We start from the raw sequence: 23,590 nt of genomic DNA, 5'->3' as shown, positions 1-23,590 counted from the left end.
TCAGCGTTATAACTCAGCCTCCCACCCTATTCCTGCTCCTAGCTGTCATTGAGGTTGTCCTCTGGGACTTGTAACAGGTCTCCATTTTTTTCCCTCTAGTGATCTTCACCCCCTGAGGGATTGTTTTAGTGTTGCACTCGTGTGACTGACTGCCTCTGGCTTCCCAGGTGAATCCAAGTCAGTTCTTGCAACGGTTTCTCCTAACTGCATCTCAGCATCCTCTTCCTTGTTCCTTAGCATGCACCACCTACTTTACCCTGTCCACTGTGTCCAGAGCTGTCTTTACTGAGCACTCTGCAAGTCTGAAGGTGCACTCCTCTTATCCCCTTTGGAAGCATTTAAAATTCCATTTCTTTACACACTTGTCATTTATTATTTATTATATGTGTATGCATACATGCCGCAGCATGCTTGTGGAGGTCAGAAGTCAACTTGTGGAAATCAGTTCTCTCTTTCCAACAAGTGGACCCAGGGGACTGAACTAAATACATTATGCTTGGCAACAAACGCTTTTACTTGCTTTGCCATCTCAAATGGCTGCCCTCCTCTAATCTTAAAGCTCACATACTCATCCTTCACTCAGTGCCTTGGCAGTCTATGTCATATGTGCTTGCTTTGACAGATATGTCAGAAAATCAAAAACTATCCTGACTTTTGTGTTTGTCTGGTCTGGGAGATATTTCTGTTCTCTATTGTCTGTCCATCTGTCCATCTCTTTGTCTATCTGTTCATCATCACTGTGCTGGCGAGTTTTAATATACTTCACATAAGCTACAGTCATTTGGGAAGAGGGGCTCTTAGTTGAGAAAATACCTCCACAGACTGGCCTGTGGGCAATTGGTGGAAGGGCCTAGCTCACTGTGAGTGATGCCACCCCAGAGATGGTGGTCCTGAGATATCTAAGAGAGCAGGCTGAACAAGCTATGAGGAGCAAGCAAGTAGGCAGTGCTCCCCCATGGCCTCTGTATCCGTTCCTGCCCTGACTTGCTCCAGAGATAGTGTGTGACCTGGAGGTCTAAGATGAAATCAACCCTTTTCTTTCAAAATTGTTTTAGGTCATAGTGTTTTATCAGCCATAGAAACCCTAATGAAGACAACTGCCATCAGCACTCTGCCACGTGAGATTTGCTTTGTCTTTGTCTGCTACATTCACTGGTACATCATATGACTTTTATCACTGTGGTCTCAGAACTCAGTGCAATTGAGAGAGGGCGAGGGAAGCAGGAGTAGACAGTGTGAGCAGGGCTGTGATAGTACCTTGTACAAAGCAGAATGTAGTAACAGTAGCATAACAAAGCCTACAGGCTCCCAGGCTATTGTTGGTACAGCCGGCATACCAGGCAGACAGGAGAAGCATGGCGTGGTGTGAGGGCAGATGAGCACAAGAGAACAGACCCCTCAGGGTGAGGCTGGAAGAGCTGCAGGGAAACCCACCAGAGAAAAGGTCTCAGCAACACCAGAAAGAATCAAAACATTCTGTCTTAACTGCATTTTGTAAAAAGGTTTAAGTGAGAACCAATCATTTTGATCATTTAAAGAAGATGCATCTGCCAAACGAGTGGAAGCAAGAGAATGGGAGAATAAAGGCAGATGCTGAGCAACTGGCATCTACCTGAAGTGGTCCACAGCAAGGGTGGGCAACACGACACTAGGAGGGTACTAAACAACAAAGACAAGGGAAGTCCAAGGCTGCCTCCAGGTGCCTGGCTTTAGAAAACGAAGAAATGAAAAGGGCAGAGGTGGAGATCCAGCCTGTGAAGCCTGAAGGGCATTCAATAGAGAGCTCCAGAGCCTCTGGGCTCAGAACAGTGATCCGTAATAGAAGATAACAGGGCAGATGGGGCAAGAGACGAGGGAGACCTTGTGTTTGGTCAGATACGTTTTCCTGTGTTTATAAATCACCTAGGATAGGTCTCTATGTGGAATCTGGCACATTGTATAAGATCCTTAAGAAGTTGGTACCCTGTGAGACAGAACTGTTACCTTGGTCATCACTGCCCTTCAGTCTATGACAGTGCCTGTCTGGTAAATGCATTAAAGCACACACACACACACTTTCTGGGGATCTTCCATGGGAGGGGAAATATACTGTTATAAAGGGATGAATGGGAAATTAGATTACATGGAAAGGAAGATGAGAGGGCAGGATAGAGGAGGAAGCATGGGGAGGGATAGCTAACACTAAAGGCCTTAGAAAACTGTATTGAAACCTACTACTGTAGAAGATTCCTAAAATATATACACATGTGAATGGAATTTAAATAAACTTATCATATAATGGGAAAGGCAATGTCCCAACTAGGCATATTATATTACCAAGTAAAACCATCAGTACTGGGAATGAGTTACATCTTTTTTGAGTCTTTGGCCAAAGGGGTTCCATAGAGCCTCTCATCCAAACTCTAAATTGCTAATAAGATTGGTTATCCTCTACAACCTGAGGGTAAGACCTCATTGCTGAAGATACCACTTGCTTATGGCATAGAACATGAAGAAATCTAGCTGGCACTCAACTAGATGTTTCATCTCTACTGGCTAATACTGCTCATAGTACTGGAAGGTGCCACGCATGTTACCTGAGGAGAAAAGCAGTCATCAGCTTACCCAGCTCTGAACCACAAGAGCTACAACAGTGACCTGTCTGCAAGATATTGATACAATAGTAGCACAAATACGATGGGAACAGCCATCTACCTTGTCGGTTAGACTTAAGGCTCACTTTACCAGTGAACTCACGTCTGACACTGTTAATGAGGCCAAGAACTTGGGACTAGCTAGGTAATGGGGCCCAGGGGAAAGCACTATAATTATCCCACTAAATGAGCACAACAATAAAACAGGTTTCAGGATGAGTAAGATGATGGATGTAGAGGAGGAGCAGTTATGATTTACCTTATCTGTCCGCGAACCAGAGGCCTGTTCTTTGTTCTACTCATGTTGGAGTCAAATGGCACCTCAAAAAACTGTAAAAACAGAGAGAAAACAAGAAGGTATTAAATATCACACAAAATAGTTCTTCTTTGGTATTGAAGCTTTTTCCTCAGCAGACTTTAGCCCTTTCCCTTCTTTTTGGTGGTGGTGGTGCTGGAAACCTCCTGTCCACTACTAAGACGCCCCTGCTTCTCATCTCAATTCTGATGACATGAAGTAATAATACTGTATCATTTCCTAAAGAAAAACTCTCTGGGAGAGACAAACTTTAAAAAAAAAAATGCACTGTAAAAATTATGTATTTTTCATTCTCATTGAAAACGGTAATACCCAGTTACAATCTTTAAGCCCCATTGTTGTTTCAGGTTTAAGACAGAAGTGCCCATCACATCCGAGTCCACCATACCCCCAAAGCCTGTATGTAAACCGGCCATGAGCACCGCTGTTGAGACCAGGTGTAATTAAGGGCCCAGATGAAAGAGCTGAAGTGAGGCTATGAATTTGGTTTTCTTGTTCTGCCTGGCACAGGCTAGATTTCACAAGTTACATAGATCATACAGCTTACAGCACCCCAACCTAGACAATACATTCAGCAGTGATCTCTCATACCCACACTAAAGTTTTTCGGTTTTTTTTTTTTTTTCTGTTTACCTGCCAAAGGCAGCCCAAGAAATTTCCAAATCTATGATAAACTATATAAATAGGTTCTATAATTTGTTATCAATGTTTCCTACTTGTCAACTTTAGGGGTATAAAAGTAATTAAAACTCTGATCAGGTTATTTGAGAAAATGTTTGATCAAATGGGCTGGAGGCAGATCAGTAGAAGAAGCAGTAATTCAATAGAAGTTAATCTGTCTTCAGCCATGTCCTTAATAATCCTGGGAGCTGTTCCCACAATGACTCAATGGTCGAATCATATTAGTGCGATAAGAGCTCTGAGAAACACCAACAGGAATAAATCTAATTAATGTTGCTTACTCAGTGTTTCCAAAACTTATTTGAGCATGAAAAATTTTTTTTCAAGAAAAACATGTTTAACAGATTTCAGAAACGTCTGGTCTGAGTCTACTTCAGTGATAGGAATCACTTGTACATTTGTGCAAACTGTAGCTCCAAATGCTGGCTCTGCACTCTGAGCTCGGTATAGGCTAGAGGAAACCACGGAGAGCAGTGTAGGAAGGGCTGGGGTACTTACAGGAGCCATGCAGTGCCAACTATTAACAAACTCACTGTGCTTTCTTTATATGGCTGTGATGAAGCATCACAGCCAAAAGCAACTTGGGAAGGAAAGAATTTATTTATTTTAGAGTTTACAACTCTCAGGTCACACTTCATTATAGAGAGAAAGGAAGTCAAGGCAGGAACTCAAGGCAGGAACTTGGACCCAGGAACTGAAGCAGAGACCATGGAGTAATGTTGGATACCAGCTTACTTCCCACAGCTTGCTCAGCCTGCTTTCTTAGACTATATATATATATATCTTGGATCACCAGCCCAGGGATGGCACCATTCACAGTACACTGGACCCTCCCATATCAATTGTGAAAATGCCCTATAGACTTGTCTACAAGCAATCAGATGGGAACACTCCCAACTGAGGTTCCTTTTTCCAGATAATACTAGTGTACATCAAGCTGACAAAAAGCAAATGAACAAACAAACAAACTCAACCAGGACAACTGACTGTCACCTTCACATACCAATAACTTTCCTTTCTTGTTTATACACAAGATCTCATATTAATATCAACATTACAAGATAAAACATATTCCAACATTTGAAAGCTCCAGTCTTTAAAAACTCAAACACTTTAAAAGTTCAGCCTCTTTAAAATATCTAACACCACTTTAAAATTTGAAATCTCTCAAGTGTTCCCTGTAAACTCAAAACTAAGTTACAAACTTCTTATTCTAAGGAGGAAGAGCCAGGATGTGGTTACAAACAAACCAAATGAAAACCAAACTCCAACAGTGTAAATCAAGTCCTGCAGCTCAGTGTCTTGCATCTGGGATACCCTCCTGATGTTCTGGGCTCCAAAGGGCAGCTCTCCTCTCTCAGTTCCACCATCCTTACTTAGCACACAAAGCTTGCCTCATAGGCTAAGGCCAGCTCCACCCCATCCCTGTCACTGCCCTTGGGGTGCTCTCAAAGTCTGTCATCTCCAATATGGCAGGGTCTCCACAGGCTGCACCTGTATCACTAACCTCTCCTGGGCATGTTCATGGACTCTGACCCTGGTACACGGTGTCAAGCCTCAACTTCTCTTCATGACCCCTTTGATCCTAGTGTTTCCAATGCAACCCAGGCTCCACCTTTAGCAATGTCTCTCCTGGCCTTTCACAGTGAAAAGTCTCAGCTACCTTCTAGGACTCCTGCATGCCTTTAAAACTTACCACCCGGCAGACCAAGTTTGGCTGCCAGAATGAGCTGGCCTTGGCCCCTTGTATGTCATAGCTTCTGTGTGCTGAACTTGAGAAAATACTTAAGGAAGATTTTATCTCAATGATGCTTATCTCTTATTAATCAAAGCTGATTTTTCAGCCCCAGCTAGTCACCATCAACTGTCCTAGTAAACATTTCATTGCCACAAAGTCTTATCAACAATCTCAACAGTCTTGATAGGGTCTATTCTTCCTCCTGAAATATCCCATCTAATCAGAAGTATTCTGATCTCCTAACAGTTCATTAAGCTCTGAGCACTCAGTGGCCTTTCTAGCCCCAGGTTCCAAACACATCTACAGTCTTCCCCAAAGTAACATGGTCAGGTCTGTTACAGTAATACTCTATTTCTGGTACCAATTTCTGTCTCAGTTTGCTTTTTTATTGCTGAGATCAAATACTACTGGCCAGAAAGATCTTGTGAAAAAACGGTTTACTTCATCTGACATACTCCATCACTGAGGGAAGCTGAGGCAGGAGCTCAAGTAAGAACTGAAGACCATGGAGGAACACTGTTTCTTGGCTTGCTCCCATGACTCTTCTTGTTAAGCTTTCTTTCTCGTACTCCTCAGGAATACTGCCCAGGCACAGCACCATCTCCAATGGGCTCTGCCTCCTACATCAATTATGAATCAAGAAAATGTTCTACAGTCTGGCCTATAGGCCAATCTGATGGAGGAATTTTCTCAACTGAGATTCATTTATGAAATAACTAGCTTTTGTTAAGTTGGCAAAGTAATAACCTGGACACACACATTAAGAATCAAGCAAAGATGTATTCTAAATTATTTTGGAAATTGGGAAGTCCCACAGTCTTTAAAAATTCAAACGTTTTAAAAGTTCAGTCTCTTTAAAATACATAACATAACTTTAAAAATCCAAAGTCTCTTAAGTGTTGGTTTCTCACATCGTACTTAGTATAAGCTATACAATACCAAGAAGCCAAAAAGCTTGAAGAAAGCGGACAGCACCCAAAGACAAATAATGCCTTTTCTCCTTTAGGGGATGTTGATACCTCTGTGCTGTGCTTTCTCCTTTAGGGATGTTAATGCCTTGGTACGTTGGTTGTGAGAGTATAAATAATACACTGCTGTGGTCTATTATTTGGATATTAAGTATGCTTAAAAGGTGCATCTGAGTGCCATGCTCAGAGGGACAAACTGTGATGGCTCTGTCTCACGTCACTTTGCCTATCCTGGAAGTACAGAGCCCAAAGTTTCTTCCTGTGTAGTTGGGGGATAGAGTCTGTCACAGAGCTTTAGTGAGACTTGGAAGGAGATGCGAAGCCACAGCCATGCTGATTCTTGGAAAGCTGGTACAGTGTCAGGTGCTATGTGTAGCTCACACTCAGCTGTAGATCTGATGGCCACACACTGTTGGCTTCCAGCAGCACCAGGCCTGCAGCTTGTCCAGCTCAGGACAGATCTCCTCAGGCTGCAGCTGGTTTCCAAGTTCTTCCAGCTTCTGAAGATCTTGAGCCAAGTTTTTTGCTGCTCTCTGGCAAAGTGCACCAGCTCTTTGCAGGTCACCTGGAGCATCAGTAGCAGCTTCTTGCAGGAGTCCAGATGGTCGGGTTTGTCCTCCCTGGTCGCTGTGTTTCAGAGCCCACACTGCTGCCCTACTCCTCTGTGTTATTGACCATGGCTTTGTTTATGGATCTAGCACCATGCACAAGCAAAATAGCCTTACCTGACCTGCTCAGTGCTTAGGTTGCAGAAAAGCTGATCCCTTACGTTACTCACTGTGGGTCTGACATTCTGATCAAGTGATCATTGACACGCGTTTCTACACTTAGTTTTAACTGAAGAGGTGATTTAGTGGTTAAGTGCATGTACTGCTCTGACTCCTCTGTACCCAGTATCAGGTGGCTCATAATGACCCGTAGCCCGGCTCTATGGGGCTGATGCGTCCAACCATAGACGCTGCACACACCCATGAATTAATTACAGATGTGCAATTAAAATTTTGTTTTAAAGGGGCTTTTCATTACCTATTGATCCAAGGGGCAGACTTTTTGAGATGTGAATATAAAATTCTTAATGTTAAAGAGAAAGAGTATAATGCTATGCAAATGAGTCCTCAGTGAACATTCCATGAGCCATCAGTGCAAGCAATGCTTATAGGCACGGACTGTTATAGTCAGTAAAAAGTGATGTGTAATTTGTAAGTGTTCACAATGATCTGCCTATCAGAATCCACATTCTGTATTGAACTAGCTGAAGTCTCATGTTAAAAGATTCTGTTGTAAATGTTCACATCACCTCCTTACCCCAAATTTCAAATACATTTTTTTGGGCATTTGAAATGACTTTTTCTTTCTGGTCTGAAAAATATGTGTATTAGTTTCATTCCATGGGACTAATGATGATCTCAGTCACAGACTATGTTGTGCTGCTTTCTTATAAGGTGTCACTCTAACACGATATAGAGCCTGGTGGTAAATACTTTTTAGGGCTTGAGCTCTGTCATGGGTGTGCACACATATTCTTGCTCATTCTACAGGATTTTTCACGAATTAGTTCATCCAGATAGGAAAGAAGGAATGGTTTCTGTATTTCTGGGGAGTCAGGCATCCAAAGATGGTGACTGGGACTAGAAGGCAGCAGAGAACTCCAGGATGCCGCAGGTCGGCAGCAGCTTTCGACGCCACGAGAGCCTCAGTTTCTCAAAAGCAACATCTGGGCAGAAATTCCATGCTAACTGACTTAGGGTTCATTTTAGTGAGGGTATGACACCCCTTCCACACACCGAGGGATCAGAGCTCATGTTGCTTGATTCTGTTTTCCATGCATTTTATAGAGTGTCTTTCAGTTAGGTCATTGCTCTGGTTTAGATATTTAAACCGCATTTCCAAAACACAGAACAGAGTATGCTCAGACGTAAGTTTACGCGCTTCAGCAGTTAGACTGTAGATCTTACATGTAGCAGCCACTGCCTACTCATGTTTCCCTCTGGTTTATATATATATTTTTTGTCTATAATGCTTTCATGGCTTTAACTATTTCTGAAGTACAACTTGAATTATTTCAATGTGTTGAATATAAAAGACAAATATGATATGAACTCTCAGAATGTACGATTTCCTTTACACCCAAGGGAGATTGATCTCAGGATGCTATGGATACTCAAGTCCCATAAAAGGAATGGGAAGTAAGGCATATATAGAGTATGGTCACACTTCCACATGTTCTATGTCACCACCAGATTCCTCGATTCACCTATGACAACATGAATGCTGTGAAGTGGCTGCTGAACTGTGTGTATGGTTGCAGAGCAGAAGGAAGAGCGTACATATCCTATAGCCAAACACTACTGACTTGGAGGCTTAACTTTATGGGCCATGCAATAAAAAAATAAAAGAGGATGAACTAACTGTACCCAGGAGAGTTCAGAGCACACTGAGAGTGACAGGCTGGAGATGGATAGCTCACAATCTCTCAGGGGCCTAAGGTGATCTTATAACAGAAGGTTCTGCTCAGGGTTTTGAGTGGCCACAGGACCAGTAACTTCACCTCACTCCTCTGGTCCTCTAAGAGCTTATCTCATCTAAACTGGACCAGCTGAGGCTCTTTCCCTGTAACAGTACAAGGCAGCGCCCAGGGAAATGTGACTGCCAGTGGCCACAGAATAACATGCAGAGAAAATAAAAAGGGAGGAGAGACCAATGCTGGGAGCAGTGATCGGGAAGGTCCTCACCTTTCCTTCTTCAGTTTAGTTGAAAGCTTCATGGGTACTGCACTGTGAGGAAATAAGACATTCCAAACACCAGGGCAATGAATACCTCATTTTTCCCCTCAGCAAACAATATATTTTCTGTCTAGGTTAAATTTTCAAAAGAGTTTTTTCCTCTCTGTCTGTTTTTGTAAATATCCACCAATCATTTGTACATTTTTCATTTTGAACTTTTCCTTTCTTCCTCAGGCTCACAGCCTTGTCACACCCTCAGCTACAAGCACCCTGCCCTCCAGCAACTCCAAGATTAGCTGTGTGTTTACAATCCTAGAGTGAGAAGCAGTAGAAACAAAAGTCAGCCTAGCCCAGAGGACAGGGCCTTGCACCTTCACATGACTTCAGCCATCACCGTTCTGGCTCCTTCTGGGTCTTGAGTCTGCTTTGTCTATTCCTGCATGTACACTCGCTCCAGGAAGCAGGAAGTAGGCTCCAGTGTTCTCTGCCTCCTATCCCAGAATCTCATGCAGGAAGCTGAGTCCCTGCTAGTCTTAAGTTCAGAACCAACAGCCCTGGGACTATCTGGAAAGCACAGGGTGGTGCTGGTGGAGACATTGTGACATACTGCCCCCACACAAATCACAAGTGCTAATTTCTATACATTAAAGAAAAGGTTCACAATCAGAAGAAACTTTGAAGGTGCTAGGCAGACCTTAAAGGTACCTTAAAGCCACTTATAATGTCTGTAAGTCGGAGGAGGGAAAATATCCAACTAGGTAACAAGCTACATCTTTGTTCCCCCCCTCACACACACCCCTCCCACAGAGTGAGAGCAACATTTCTCCAAAGACCCCACAGAAGAACAAACCCTGAAGTTCAGAGCTTGTTACTCCATCCATCCTCTCAAAAGCTGGCAATATGTTTGTCATTCCGATCTAGCTCACAGCTCCTAACAGCTCAAGATAATATCTCCATCAATCTCCAACCAGATTAAAAGGGATGAAAAAAAAAAAAAAAAAAAAAAAAAAAAAAAACCTCAGAGAGGGGCACTAGCAGGACCCACATATCATTTCTTTTTACAAACCAGTTAAGATGCCCTGTCAGCTGTCACTTTTCCCTTGTTACCCATGTCCTACTGGTCTACCTCCAATAAACAAACTATGACTCATTCCCATTGAAATCCCCCCCCCCCCACCCCAGGCATTTGGAATATCAAATGCAGGCAGTCTGGCATTCATCAAAAGTGGCTTTCAGGCACATGGTGACTGGGCAATGTTCTTTTAACAGGTCACACAGGCCATCTCTCATGAAGGCTTTGTCCTCAAAAGAAAAAAAAAAAAAAAAAAGAAAAAGAAAAGGCTCAAAAAGTAACTTAGTCCTTATTAAAGGCAAGCACTGCATCCTACGGTAAAAGAAAACCCAGCCATGCCTCGCTCTCAGAGCCTCTATTATAAAGTGACCTCTTCCTGCCAGGGGATCTCAATTTGTAAACACTGCTTTCTGACAAAAGATGGAAGGAAATGGAAATATTTATAATACATGTCTCTGGGTAGTGAGGGAGGGTGATTTATTACTCTTATCTTCCTGATTTTTCAGTGTCTGTAAAGACCATGCATTTTCTAGTTAAGAAAAAACTGAAAGTAATCTCAAGCCAGGTTTGCTGCTGGTACACACCTTTAATCACAGCCTTGAAGGGGGAATCAAGGAGATGGCTAATTAGAGCCTACCTGACTGCATGACCAAACTGTCTCAGAACCCAAAGCAAAGTCTCTACCTAACTGATACAACACCTAGATAGCCCCTCTCTGGGTTAACTGAATAAAATAATTATTAAGCTCATCTAAAACAAAACCAGCATTAAGGTAACCCTAATCAATCATAGTCTGTTCTCCCCACAGAGTCACATAGAAAGACAAAATGCTAATCTCAAATAGGTCATATGTGACCAGTCACCATCCCATCCCAGAATACTTCATGGGCCCTCTTAGTCACTAGCTACTTTTCTACCACCTCCCCCGACCCCCTTCCCTCCTTCCTTTCACTTTGTATACAGCAGTCAGTGATCTTTCCAGGAGCTAAGCTGGTCATGTTCTTTTCCAGCATAAAACACGGGCGGCGCCCTCCGCCCTGTCTGGCGCTCAGGGAATGAAGTGAATACTCCAACATGGCTTGGAAAGCTCTCCGAGCTACCGGCATTCCTGGACTCTTCTGTTCTCTACCTCTCTCTACACAGCCCTTTCTAAGCAACCTGCCAGGTCTTCAGGGGCATGCTTTCAGTACTGCACACACCATGCTGCCACTTGTGGGGCCCTGCTTACTCATATCAGGGCTGACTAGGCTTCCCTAGATTCCATGTTGTGAGCTGTGCCTGAACAGAAGCACTTTACTGTGAAACGCTGCCATATGGGGCATCGCTGTTCTCACAACAGGCTTGCCAAGGTCTACTAGGTCTCATACTACTCTGCCAACCTCACTGCACCCCGACTCAGCTCCATTGGGCTGTAGGGAGGGCTTTCACTGCAGCCATTCTCATGCAACTGTTGCTTTTCTCCTTCCTCCTCCTTCATCACTGGTAACTCAGTTACTGAATACTGGCTCCCTCTAACAGGATGTAAACTCCTTTCTTACTCTTAGCCTGATACCATGTGTAGCCTCTTCCCCCAATGCTATGAACCCACGGCTAGTGTTCAGCGTGAGCTGGCACTACCTGTCTCCTACCTTCCCCGAAACAAAGTGCACCAATGAACTTTTCAGCAGATTTAGCTTGTGTCTCTCATTGATGGATTATTCTCCAGGACATCTGAACAAGCCCAGTGTTCCCTAGCCAACCGTTCCTCTTAGCTCCACACATCTTCGAAGAGCATTATCTACTTCAGCACAAGGTGAACTGGAGAGAGGGGGATGAGTTGAGTTCACAACTCCATGCTTCCTCAATGGTGAGTCCAGGGTGAGTTGAGTCTTCTATAACTTCTAAGGAAGCGCTGCGGAATTTCCATTCAAACAGCTGCCAAAGGCTATAATTCCCTCAAAGCCTATTCCTAAAATAGTGAGTTCTAAAAGCTGTTTTGAAAAGCAAATAAATGTACCAAAGCTTACCCAAAGTTATTGGCATCAACAGAGACGGCAAAACTAAACAAAAACGCTTCACTATTAAAAGACTGGAAACATGATCAATTAGCACTACTCCAGTTGTGGCTTAATATAAACACAAATCTGATTAATGAATAAAATCCTTATAGAGTTCTCTATCTACAACTGAAACAGTATAGGGGCATCTTATGGAATGTACCAATATTAAACAATAGAAGATTAAAGATTAATCAATAGAACAATATCTTGACTCTGAATTGGCTCCCTAAAATGCAAAATATTTAAATGTCATTGTTAGATAAAGAAAAGTTATATCACAAGCTGTGCAATGAAATCAGCCAACCTGCAGAGGGTGAAACGCTGCTGTAATACACATCTGGTCACAGTGGGTAGGGGTGGGGAGTTAGAGAAATCATTAAGTAATCTGAGAACTCCCAAGCAAAGACACTGTAAAATTCTGTACTATAAAGCAAAGGAAACACTTAATCCCTCAGGAGCTGCAGTATGTATTTCAACTGGGTTATCCCTTCCCGTGGAAGGACATAGTGATACAAAACCTGGGGTGACACTGGATCTCCACTGTGCACATGTGGCACAAAGCCAGTTTGCCTCGCTCTCCTGGCACCTGTTGTCTAATCATCTGTGAGAGATTATTCTAGGCAGCCCAAGAGGAGGGGCAGAAGAAGGAAGAGGAGGGGCAGAAGGAGGGAAGAATGCAAGCCTTTCTTACTCTGCTTATCAGACAGCGCTATACACACTGACCTTTTAAATGGTAGTTACATTTGCTTTCTATGAGCTATCCCAAACATTACAGTGTATCTTTGAACTTTAGACCCTATGAACCTATGGAGGGAAATGACCTGGTCATAATGAGACATTGTATTCTTCACGCCCTTGAGATGCTGTACTGGAGCAATCATAGCACACTCCAACCTCAACAAAACTTCAATATTACAAAAATGTGTTTCCTTGGGAATCTTAGTGGAAAACTATAATAGTAAGTAAAAGCAAGAAACATACCCTTGAAATAATAAGTTACAATAGAATAACACTTGCATTAAATGAGAAAAGTAAGAGGCTATTTCTGCACATCTGGGTGGCAGAAGGCAGTCACTGACAGGGATACTGCTACCAGGTTTTAACAACTGCCCTGCCCTGTATTCTCTGTTCTGTTTTCACTCTGTTGACTGAAACTGCCTTCGCTGTCGCTGGTAAGCTGAGCGTGTGTACAAGCAGACGGCCCATGTGTGAGAAGCGGGTAGCAGTTCCGACTGAAAGACATGGGAAGGCTGGAAATTCCTACCAAAGGGCAAGACGTTTGTCATGCAGGCTGAGTAGGAATGCAGGGTAACTGCCCAGAACCCTCAGAACTTAAGCCCTTTATAGGCTTTTCCCTCAGAAGCCACAGAAAATCATTTATTGAGTAATGCTGTTCTGGAGAGCACCACAAACATTTCTCACCTCACCAAGGGGCCTGAGTACAGCAACATGGCCAACCAACCCATGCAGGGGAAGTCTGAAGTAACACTAAATATTTCCAAGTCTCCTGCTAACAGTAAATGGTAAAAATGTTTTTTTCTGGTCTGTGAATAAATACAAGATATTAGGTGATGCTAAGAAAGATGAAGCCATGATAAGGATCAAAGTTAACAATCAGGCCCAACAGTGGTGGCACACACCTTTGATCCTAGCACTCAAGGGGCAGGTGTCTCTCTGAATTCTCGGTCAATCTAGTCCACATAGTAAGTTCCAAGGACAGCCAGCCCTACACAGGAAAACCCTGTCTTTAAAAACTGAAAACAAAACAAAACAAAACAAAACAAGCAAACAAAATAACCCCAAAGCAAAATAACAAACAACAACAATAACAACAAAAACAAGGTAAAATTCACAATTGATTTTACAGTAATTTCTTAACTTTAACAAACAAATAAACTAACTGAGTGGTGCAGTAGGAATTTACTTTTAATTTTCTGCTAAATAAAAGTTTAAACTCCATAAATCAGACACACATTTTTAAGATTTATTTGGTGTTTTTTTTTTTTTAATGTGTATGGATGCTTTGCCTGCATATGTATAGCTGCCCACAGAGGCCAGAAGAGGGCATCGGATCCTGGGGAACTAGAATTAGATCTGGTTGTGGGGCTGGGAACTGAACCCACGTCCTCTGAGAGAGCAGCTAGTACTCACCACTATTCATTCATCTTTCCAGGTCCCAGGTTAGCCTGTTAAAACACCCAGAAAGTAACTGCTCTGTGACAACAGTTTCTATTAGTGATCCTCAGGAGAGTTGAGATGGGTTCCGTTTGGTTATCAAATCCCAATATTAAGAGAATCACAATAAGTTTCATATATCTATGTCACTTATCTGACATAATTCTTAAAAGACAGGAAGCACTGTGGCATTCCTTCTTAGCTGTACATGTAAAATGGGAGTGAAATCTTGTGACAAATACAAATTAAAGAAAGAAATGTTAGTTTATCATTAAACATCCTGCAAAATGTATTAATAGCTAAATTTATTTTGAATTATTTAAATTTTTGAAAAACTGTTTTTTACTGGGTTTCAGTTAACTGGAAGATGCCCTCTTGGTCCCAACTGGAGGTTGAACCTGGAGCATAGTGAATTCTCTAGATAAATATTCTACCAAGAAACTGTGTGCCTAGTCTGCTCCTAAATTTCAGTTTAAGATAGGGCCTCAGAAGTTGCTCAGGCTGGTCTAGAACTTTCCTTGTAGCCCAAGCAAGTCTTGAAAGCAGAATCCTCTGTATTTAGCCTTCAGTTCCCTGAGATTACAGGCCCAGGTTGGAAAGATGGTTTTCTAAGAGATGCTCTGGTTTTTTTTTTTTTAACTTCCTTGTAGTGAGGCAAGGGGACATCAAAAGGAGAGAAGGCTGGATATTAGCAGTATGTTTATTAAAATAAGAAATGGTGAAAAACAGACCCCAAAGACACATGGTAAATGATATCTGGTACCCAATTATACAGATAAGTACACTTCACATCAGACTTTACTTTAGAAATGTCACATGAACTGAGACATGTATGTATGTATGTATGTATGTATGTATGTATGTGTATGTATATATAAATAATCTTAGCAGTTGGAGGCAAAGACAGGCAGATCTAAGTTTCAGGCTAGCCAGGGCTACATCTATCTCATAAACAAAATGAAACAAAGGACAATTTGAGTCACATTTCATTTATTTATTTATTTATGTGTGTGTGTGTGTGTATACACATGCCATGTCAGAGGGCAATTTTAGGGAGTTGGTTTTCTCCTTTTACCATGTGGGTTCCTGAGATCAAACTTAACCCACCAAGCCATGTCATAGCCTCTGAAATCCTTCCACATTATGTACTATTCCTCTTTAGTGCATGAATAAAATTATGTCTGCCTATCTATCTATCTATCTATCTATCTATCTATCTATCTATCATCATCATCATCAATTCACTCAATGTGTACCTATGTGGGCATGTATGCATATGTATGTACATATGGCTGTCAGAGGACAATCTCTTTCCACCATCTGGGTCTTGGAGCAAACTCAGGTCATCAGGCTTAGTGACAAGCACCATTTCCAGCGAAGCCATCTCTATGGATCTGAGGCAATAGAATTCTAAGGTAAACATTCTAGAATAGAATACTAACAATAACTATTCCAATGATCACAAAGTATAAAAAATGAAAAGGTAAATAGATTACTTAGATATATGGTGCATACTATAAGGCAACATTAGAAGATAAATCCCTTAAAATCTAATAGTCTGTGATACCAAATTTTATAACAATTACCACATTAATCTAGAGTTTAGTGGTTCTTACTCCAGAAGGACAATGAACTAAAATAGTCCCTATTCCTACACAAAGCTGTCTGTAGAGGCAAAAATATACATGTCAACTGACATTTAATTAATAATGGTTACTTTTAAACATCCTAATACTGTTGGGGGCCGACTTTTAGCAGAAAGTGGCTATCAGCTTTGCAGCCATCTTGAGCCATATACCCTGACATAAGACTTGGATTACAATAGCCTATAACAGCTGAGCACACTCCGATATCTTGGTTCAGATACCTTGGGTGTGTGAGATTAAAGGTGTATAACTTAAGAGTTTAATTTAGAAGTGTAGAGATCAGAGTTAGAGACAAGACCTAAGGGCATGATTATAGGTGTGACTTAGAGGCATGGCTTAGAAGTGAGACATATAAAAGGCAGAGACAGAACAGATCAGAATCAGACAGAGGAGACACTTTTAGGAGACACTTCAGAGAGTACAACTTGGAGTAGGAATTAGGCATTAGGTAGCAGGTACTTAGAAGAGAACTTGGAAGAAGTAACTTGGAACTCTGAGGCACTAGGGACTAGGAACTAGGGACTAGGAACTCAAGACTTGGGACTTAGACCAGGAAGAGAGACTGAAGAATAAACAGGATTGAATCATACTCTGTCTGGTCTCCATTCTTCGAGTCTGCCCTCACCCTCTCTCTTGCTGAACCCCGACCCGTGGACCGGAGCGGCAGCTTGGACCGGGATACAGTGGCTGCCAAACTCGGGGCAGCCCGGGCCTCAACATTTTGCTCGGGCCAAGACATTTTTCCCGCCTGAACAGGGACTAGTGTGGTTCTCAACATTTTTTGGCACCCGAACGTGGGGCTAGCTTAGGCCTCAACATAATACAAAATGTGATGTAGGGCAGAGAAATTAATACTACAAGTTATGGCTAGTCAAAAACTCTCAGGCAGTATTCATGCATAAAATTTTAAATAACATATGACTAGCAGCCATGAGAGAGACCCTAGTATAAACAAATGTGATTTTTCAAAATGATGGTTCTAATAAGTAACTATATTTGAGGCATCATTTCCTTTACCATTTATTATCACAGTGTGACAGTCACTCAGCCAAAAGTGATTTTTAAAAGAAATTTGCTACTACATGATATATTGCACAGCACCGTGGCAATTATTTCCTAATGCCTTGACTATTTCAAGGAGCTAAGAGTGGATTGAAGTGGTCGCATCACAAAGAAAGTGTAAGTATTTGTGGTGAGGATATGCTAATTAGACTGGTTTGGTCATTTTACAATCTATACGTACATAAAAATGTCAATTATACAACAGAACATGCTATTATTTGCTAATTAAAAATAAGTCAAACAACTAAAAGCTATGGGACAAAGAAATCAGTTGCAACACTGTAACTCTGTGAGGAAACTCCCTGAGGATTGCTGCTGACTGTGTGCAGAACACACACAGTATGTAACAAGCAAAAGTGTGGATTGCTTCCTGGAAGGTTGGATGGACATGCCAAGAGCTTAAAAATGAAACAAGACTATGCAAACAGGAATGTACTGCTTCTGCCAGTTGGGTAGGGAAAAGGCACACCCTGATGACGAAGAGGAGGGAAAATGGGGTCAGAGTGCTGCCAGTTACTGCACTTCTGAAATTATGTCTGTCCATGGGAAATTACATCCAAAGGAAACTACCCAGGGAAGGAGGAGCCACACTCCAGATAAACAGTGTTCAGTACTGCAATGCTTTGAACAGGTAAAAACTGGAAGAAAAACTAGAGGAAAGGACAGAATGTGAGGAAAAGGACTTAAAACATCAGGCAGATTAAAACCAACCAAGGGACGCTTAGTAATTGGGGAAACGGCAAACTAACACTGCACTTAGCATCAGTGTTGGGTTCAGAGTGGTGGGCTTTGAGTTTTCTGCTCATTTTCAAAGTTTCCTTTATTATAATAAGCTGCAGACAAGTCATAAACAGAATCAATAACACAAATAGATGTGGCTCTGTGTTTCTTACAAGGGATTTGTAGATGGTTTGGTGTGGAAAGTTTTTCCAAGTTCAACATTACATTTTTAAAGCCACATTAAATCTAGATTTTTCCAAAACATATTAGAAATGTAAAATTTCCTCACAAAACCCTTTGAAAGTCAGTGTGAGGAGGGTCTTTCCACAGAGGACAGGACAAGCTGCTACGGAGAACCTTCCTGTTTGAAAGTTTCTTGCTCTTCAGTGCTTTGTTCCTGTAACCCTGGCCTCGGCACTCACCGCTGCTGAGAGCCTTGCTGTCTTCCACTGCTACTCTTGTTCCTGTTGTACAGCACAGCAGACCAGCCGGGGAACACTGCAAGAGAGCGGCTTCTATGCGCCCCATCTTCTCACCTAACTTTGTGATTATGAGTAAACTGTTCAAGTTTGCAAACAATGTGAGACTGTGTTAGCATGTCTATGCACCTGCATGTAGAGCTCACACAGAACAAGCTCATGCGTTGTCCACCAGTCACCATCTACCTCATTTTTGAAACAGGGTCTCTCATTGGCCTTGCCCAGTAGACTGAGCTGTGTGCTCAGTGATCCCAGAGATCTGTGAGCCTCCACCTTCACAGGGCTGGGAGTGCACACACTGTCTTATCACATATGCTCTGCATAGCAAATACAAGCACTTTAGTGAACCAACTGACCACCAGTTCCATGATACAAGTTTTTAGTTTAACTGCTAACGAATATTACTTATTTAGACATAAAAATGTGCTGAGGTTACTTCTCTTTTTTAATTTTTAAAGCTTATGTTTTATTTTTACCCATGGGTATGTGAGTGCCTGAGGGAACCAGAAAGGTGTCACATCCCTGGAATTGGAGTTGCAAGCAGCTGTGAGCCCACGGGTATTGGAGTTGAATTCAGGTTCTCTGGAGCAGCAAGCAACTCTCAACTGCTGAGCCATGTGCTGAGGTTATTTCATTTGAAAAGTATTAAAGGAAAAATTCACTAATAAATTTATTTAGGCAGGGTCTCACTACATAGCCCTGGCTGGCCTGGAATTCACACGGACCCGCCTGCCTCTGCTTCCTGGGTGCTAGGACTGAAAGCATGTACCAACATGCCTGGCAAAACTTTGTTAAAATCCATTTTCCAGTTGAAGAATCACATACACTCTCAGCTAAAGAAATATTATTTCCAACGAGTCAAGTGGCAAATTTGTTTTGAACAAATAATTCATTTGAATTATGAGCTAACCTCATGAGGGTTAATAGGCTAACTTAGGACACATATTCATCACGTCATCAAAGTGGTGAGTGCTGGAATAAACAGAAAAGATAAGCAAACGGAGGGGCACCAGAGTAGTCTGCAGTGCTTGAATACTGACAAGCTGCAGCCAGGCTCGGCACTTTCAGTCAGAATTTCCCATGCTATTATTCTTCCCCAAGGACTCACTCACACCAAGGACGAGAAGTTTTTGAGTGTTATCTCAAGTAATCACCACTCCAGTCCTATTTGGGACCCTCGTTACTCTCACTTTAAAGTTGAGAGCATCCTGCAGAGGCCATGGCCCTCACACCTGCCCATGTTGGTTCCCAGCCTTGTTCCACACCACCATCTGAGCATCCATCTGGCACACAGTGCATCGTAACCCCATGTTGCACTGCATCACTGAATGTGGACAACAGTAAAGGTTTATGAACCAGAGTGAAACCCATGATGAATCTGGAGTGTTCTGGCAGTATTCACCCATGGTACATCAAATGACTTCTTTGCAGCCTTGCTTCTGCACACGTAGCACAAGTACTTTGTGTTGCACATACTGCCTCTCCACACAGCACTAATGCAACATACTACCTGCGAATGTCACCCTTGATACCTGTGCTGAGGACCGTCCAACTATGCAGGTTTCTGCTCTTACTGAAACATACTGGTGTGGTTAGGGAGACAGAAGACTTTTACTATTCCATTCTCCCATGGCCATTTCTTTCTAGGTCTCGGCTGATTCTTTCTGTGTCTCTATCTCCATCTATAAGCTAACCCACTAGTTTGAATGTCTCCAGTAATTACTTAAAACAGAAAAATATAAAAGCTAGGTGAAACCAACCAACCAGCCCGAACAACCACAGTTCTGTTAGATAAACGTATTAATCCACAGGATTGGTTTGGGTTCTGAAAGTCTAGTCCATGTTGCTCAACCTCCTGAATTCCTGGCTGTGGCTTTGAAAAATATGTCAAATGAAGCACAGGTGTAAAGTTCCATGCTAGAAATCCCCACCGTTTATAGACTAAGCCTATGAAAGAAAGTCTTTTCATATCTGAATACATCTGGGAATGAAATGATGCTCCTAACACACACACTCACATCAGTCAGTACCTTGTTTCTTCAACAACACAAGGCCAGCAAGCCGCAGGATCTAGGGAACTGCTGCTCCCTACTCTAGCTCTTGGAGTAGACACAGCATCGGGTTCTTCTGCAGCACTCAGTGACCCACATGGGTCCCAGGGTGTATTCCTAGTCTCCTAAAACAGAATAACCCGAAGCAGATGCAGGGCCTACATTTCAGGCAGTGCTAGTGCAAGGGATTTATAACATAGAACAAACAAAACTGGAGAGCTACTAATCCAGCCTAAAATAAGTGATCAGTTTGCTAAATTACTACTGAACACAGCTTCTTACCCAACACAACAGCTCCCTTTATTATAAAAAGTTAACTAGCAAAAGTACCCACAGAGAGCGATTTTATAAGCTCTATATACAAATGATCTAGACAGAGATTCTAATAAAGTCTGCCAAAAGAGCAAACAAATTGCATAGGAAAGGAAAGAGCACTCCACTGTGTAATTATAGTATTTACTTATTCAGAAACAAACTGCTATGTAGTATGGGTTTGTACTTACGTCTAATAGTATTGGTAATCTGATTGAATTTTTAGTAATTTTAAAGATGATTTTACATACATAGTTATATACCATTCTATAATCAGAATAAAGTAACAAACAAACCACAACAAAACCAAAAACCATAACCAAACCAGTGCCATTTGGAAAGACTAAAGAACATTTAAAGACACAACAGATCATTATTAACCTCAGGTTCTGTATGACATCACTGCTGGGGAAACCTGGACCAAAGGCATGTGGAATCTCTAGTTTTGCTTACAGCTGCATGTAACTCTATGATACTCTCAAACAAGTATTTTAACTGAGGCAACATAATCTGTCCATGCCAAGCCCAGACCTACTCCTGAAGCAGGTTCGTCCCACGAGTTCAGCAACAGGGCTGCTTAATCCTTCGCAGTCCTGTTCTACCCAGCACACGGCTGTGGAGAGTAGGCTCAGTCTCTTCGATGTGATGTGTGTTCTATGCTTTTCTGGGGGTGAAGTCATCTATGTTCTACACAGTCTTACAAAGTAAATCCCATACCTTACAGGCTTGTTTTGGGCTCTGAAACACCGACGACAAGGAAGGATGGATTTTATCTTCCAATAAAAACAGCCACTAAAACACCTCAGGACCTAGTTAAATTTTTTCTTTTCTTCAGAAACAAATACTTTTTAACATAAGTTGTTTGCCAGATTTCTTGATAGCTAGTTTAAAATGTCAGTGCAAAACCAAACAAACCAAGAAGACACACTTGTCTCTTTGTATCTTCATTTTTTAAGAATGCTTTCCTATCCATGTAAACACATCCTCATGAATATCCCTGTATTCCTTAAGATTTATATAGATTTTTAATACAAAGATTCATTCTTTCTTTTTCCTCTTCAGTAATAGCTGCTGAACTCAAAGACATTGTGAAATCTATATCATAAAATAGTTTCATGAAGAAACTAAAAATACCATTTATGAAATGGAAGGAACTTCTCTAATAACAAAGTAAAAAGTATCAGAATGTCCAACTGAAAGAGTGCAGTGACCACAGGGTCCAATCTCTAAACACCAGCTCAGTGTCGCCTGACAGGAAACATCTATGCAAAATCGAAGCACCCTGTGCATCACCTCAAATGTCATGTGAGTCCTATGATGCTGTCCCACAAAGCCTCACTGAGATTATTTGGGAACAATGAGAAACCTGAATCAAAAACAAGTTTTAAGCAAAAGGTATTTCCTTAATTTCAATTATGATAAAAGTCTCTCAGTATACACTTCATAGTGATTTTTTGATATTCATAGCAAAGGCAGGAAGTAAGGGATCTACAACTTAGCATTTCTTTTTCAATTCAACAGATACAGTTTCACAGCTTTAATAATGTTTGGTATCAGTGATAGCATTTCAAAGGCTTGATCATCGGTGGTATATCTTGAGTATACCAAGTGCCTTGCATCACACATTGAATGCAATTATAATTTGTAATCTGTTAATTCAATTAAATCAGGCATACCAAAATAGATATGGGACCCCCACTCAGGAATTCTTCAAGGATCATCATTCTAACTCAATTTTAAAATAACAATATTTTTTTTTCAGAAATACTATGGCTGAACTTCTCATAAACCCCAATAGTCTGATTTTGTATAATTTAGCTACAGTTGGTACAGAGTAAAAGGTAGCCACAGGGTCTCTTAAAGCCTCTTTTAAGGAAGGTCAGAAATATTTTATTAACGATTAATTCACTTGTTTCAATTTAAATGTGCACTTTTATAGCCTTTCAGTAACTTGAAAACAGGTCACTCATGGTCCCCACATTTTGTTTTACAGGAAGTACAGAAACTGCCTGTAGCTCATTTTAATTGGATGAGAACACAGATCTCTACACATTGCCACATTACCTGATAAAATAAGCAGTGGCTTGTTCGAATACATGTGGCTTATTTTTTAAAATGAATCTACAGAGAGTTCTAACGAATTTTATTAAATGAACTAGACCAAGGGTTGCAGCGATTTTCTTGGGGAACGTCACAAATATTCCTAGGCACACGTCATCTCACGTACACACACCCACATGGTGCGGCTCATCATGTTACACAGTGAAACCATTTCAACAGAAGCTCAGATCCTCTGGGTTGTGCTCCTTTCAGAACTGCATAAATCTAAAATGAAGCAAATGGAAACAATACTTAACATTCTTACACAATCCCTTCCATATTATTTGAACATTAAATTTCTGTGAATAACTACATACTTTTTCTTTAGTATTTTATTTTTAAAGTTAATATACCAAGCTATGATATAGAATCAAAATGGACACAGGAAAATTAAACAAAGCCAGGAATCCTCTACGGCACAGGCATTCCTCATGCTACAGAGATTTCTGTCTTCATTTCTACAAACCAACTGCTTAGAAGTTCAAACAACGACTGTGTATTACAGGAAATTAATATTTCATAAGAACTCTCTAGTGAGAGCAATCTATTTGCAAGACTAAAATGCATACCTTTGTGACTAGGAAAATATTATAGACAGAAACCGTAAGAGCAGAAACTGTGCAGCCATGCTGCCACTACCACGATTCCACTCCTCAGAGCTGAGGAGTAATGCAGAGAAAAGCCTGGGACTGTACAGACCATAGCTCTGTGCTGCAGGAGTTGAAAGGTCAGTGTTTTATTTCATGCAAAGCTTACCAAAGTAATATACTTGGCCATCTCCACAACTTATCTTCCTTCGGAATGTAAGGCGACAAAGTCATAGCACCTGGCTTATATGCGTATCCTAGGCACAAGTGACTGCACAGCTGTGGAAA

General features: G+C 41.5%; 1 protein-coding gene across 1 annotated transcript in view; it reads right to left on the bottom strand.

Moving 5' to 3' along the window:
* Positions 1-23,590, bottom strand: part of Cox10 (cytochrome c oxidase assembly factor heme A:farnesyltransferase COX10) — a 109,477-nt gene that overhangs the window by 27,236 nt on the left and 58,651 nt on the right. The window contains exon 5 of the mRNA XM_034507377.2: positions 2,893-2,963. Within this exon, the coding sequence (XP_034363268.1) occupies positions 2,893-2,963 (71 nt within the window). The remainder of the gene's footprint in view (positions 1-2,892; positions 2,964-23,590) is intronic.

This window comes from Arvicanthis niloticus, chromosome 6 (genome assembly GCF_011762505.2).
Source record: "Arvicanthis niloticus isolate mArvNil1 chromosome 6, mArvNil1.pat.X, whole genome shotgun sequence".
NCBI classification, from domain to species: Eukaryota; Metazoa; Chordata; class Mammalia; order Rodentia; family Muridae; genus Arvicanthis; species Arvicanthis niloticus.
The sequence above is the reverse complement of the archived record's forward strand: the minus strand, read 5'-3'. Positions and strand labels throughout refer to the sequence as shown.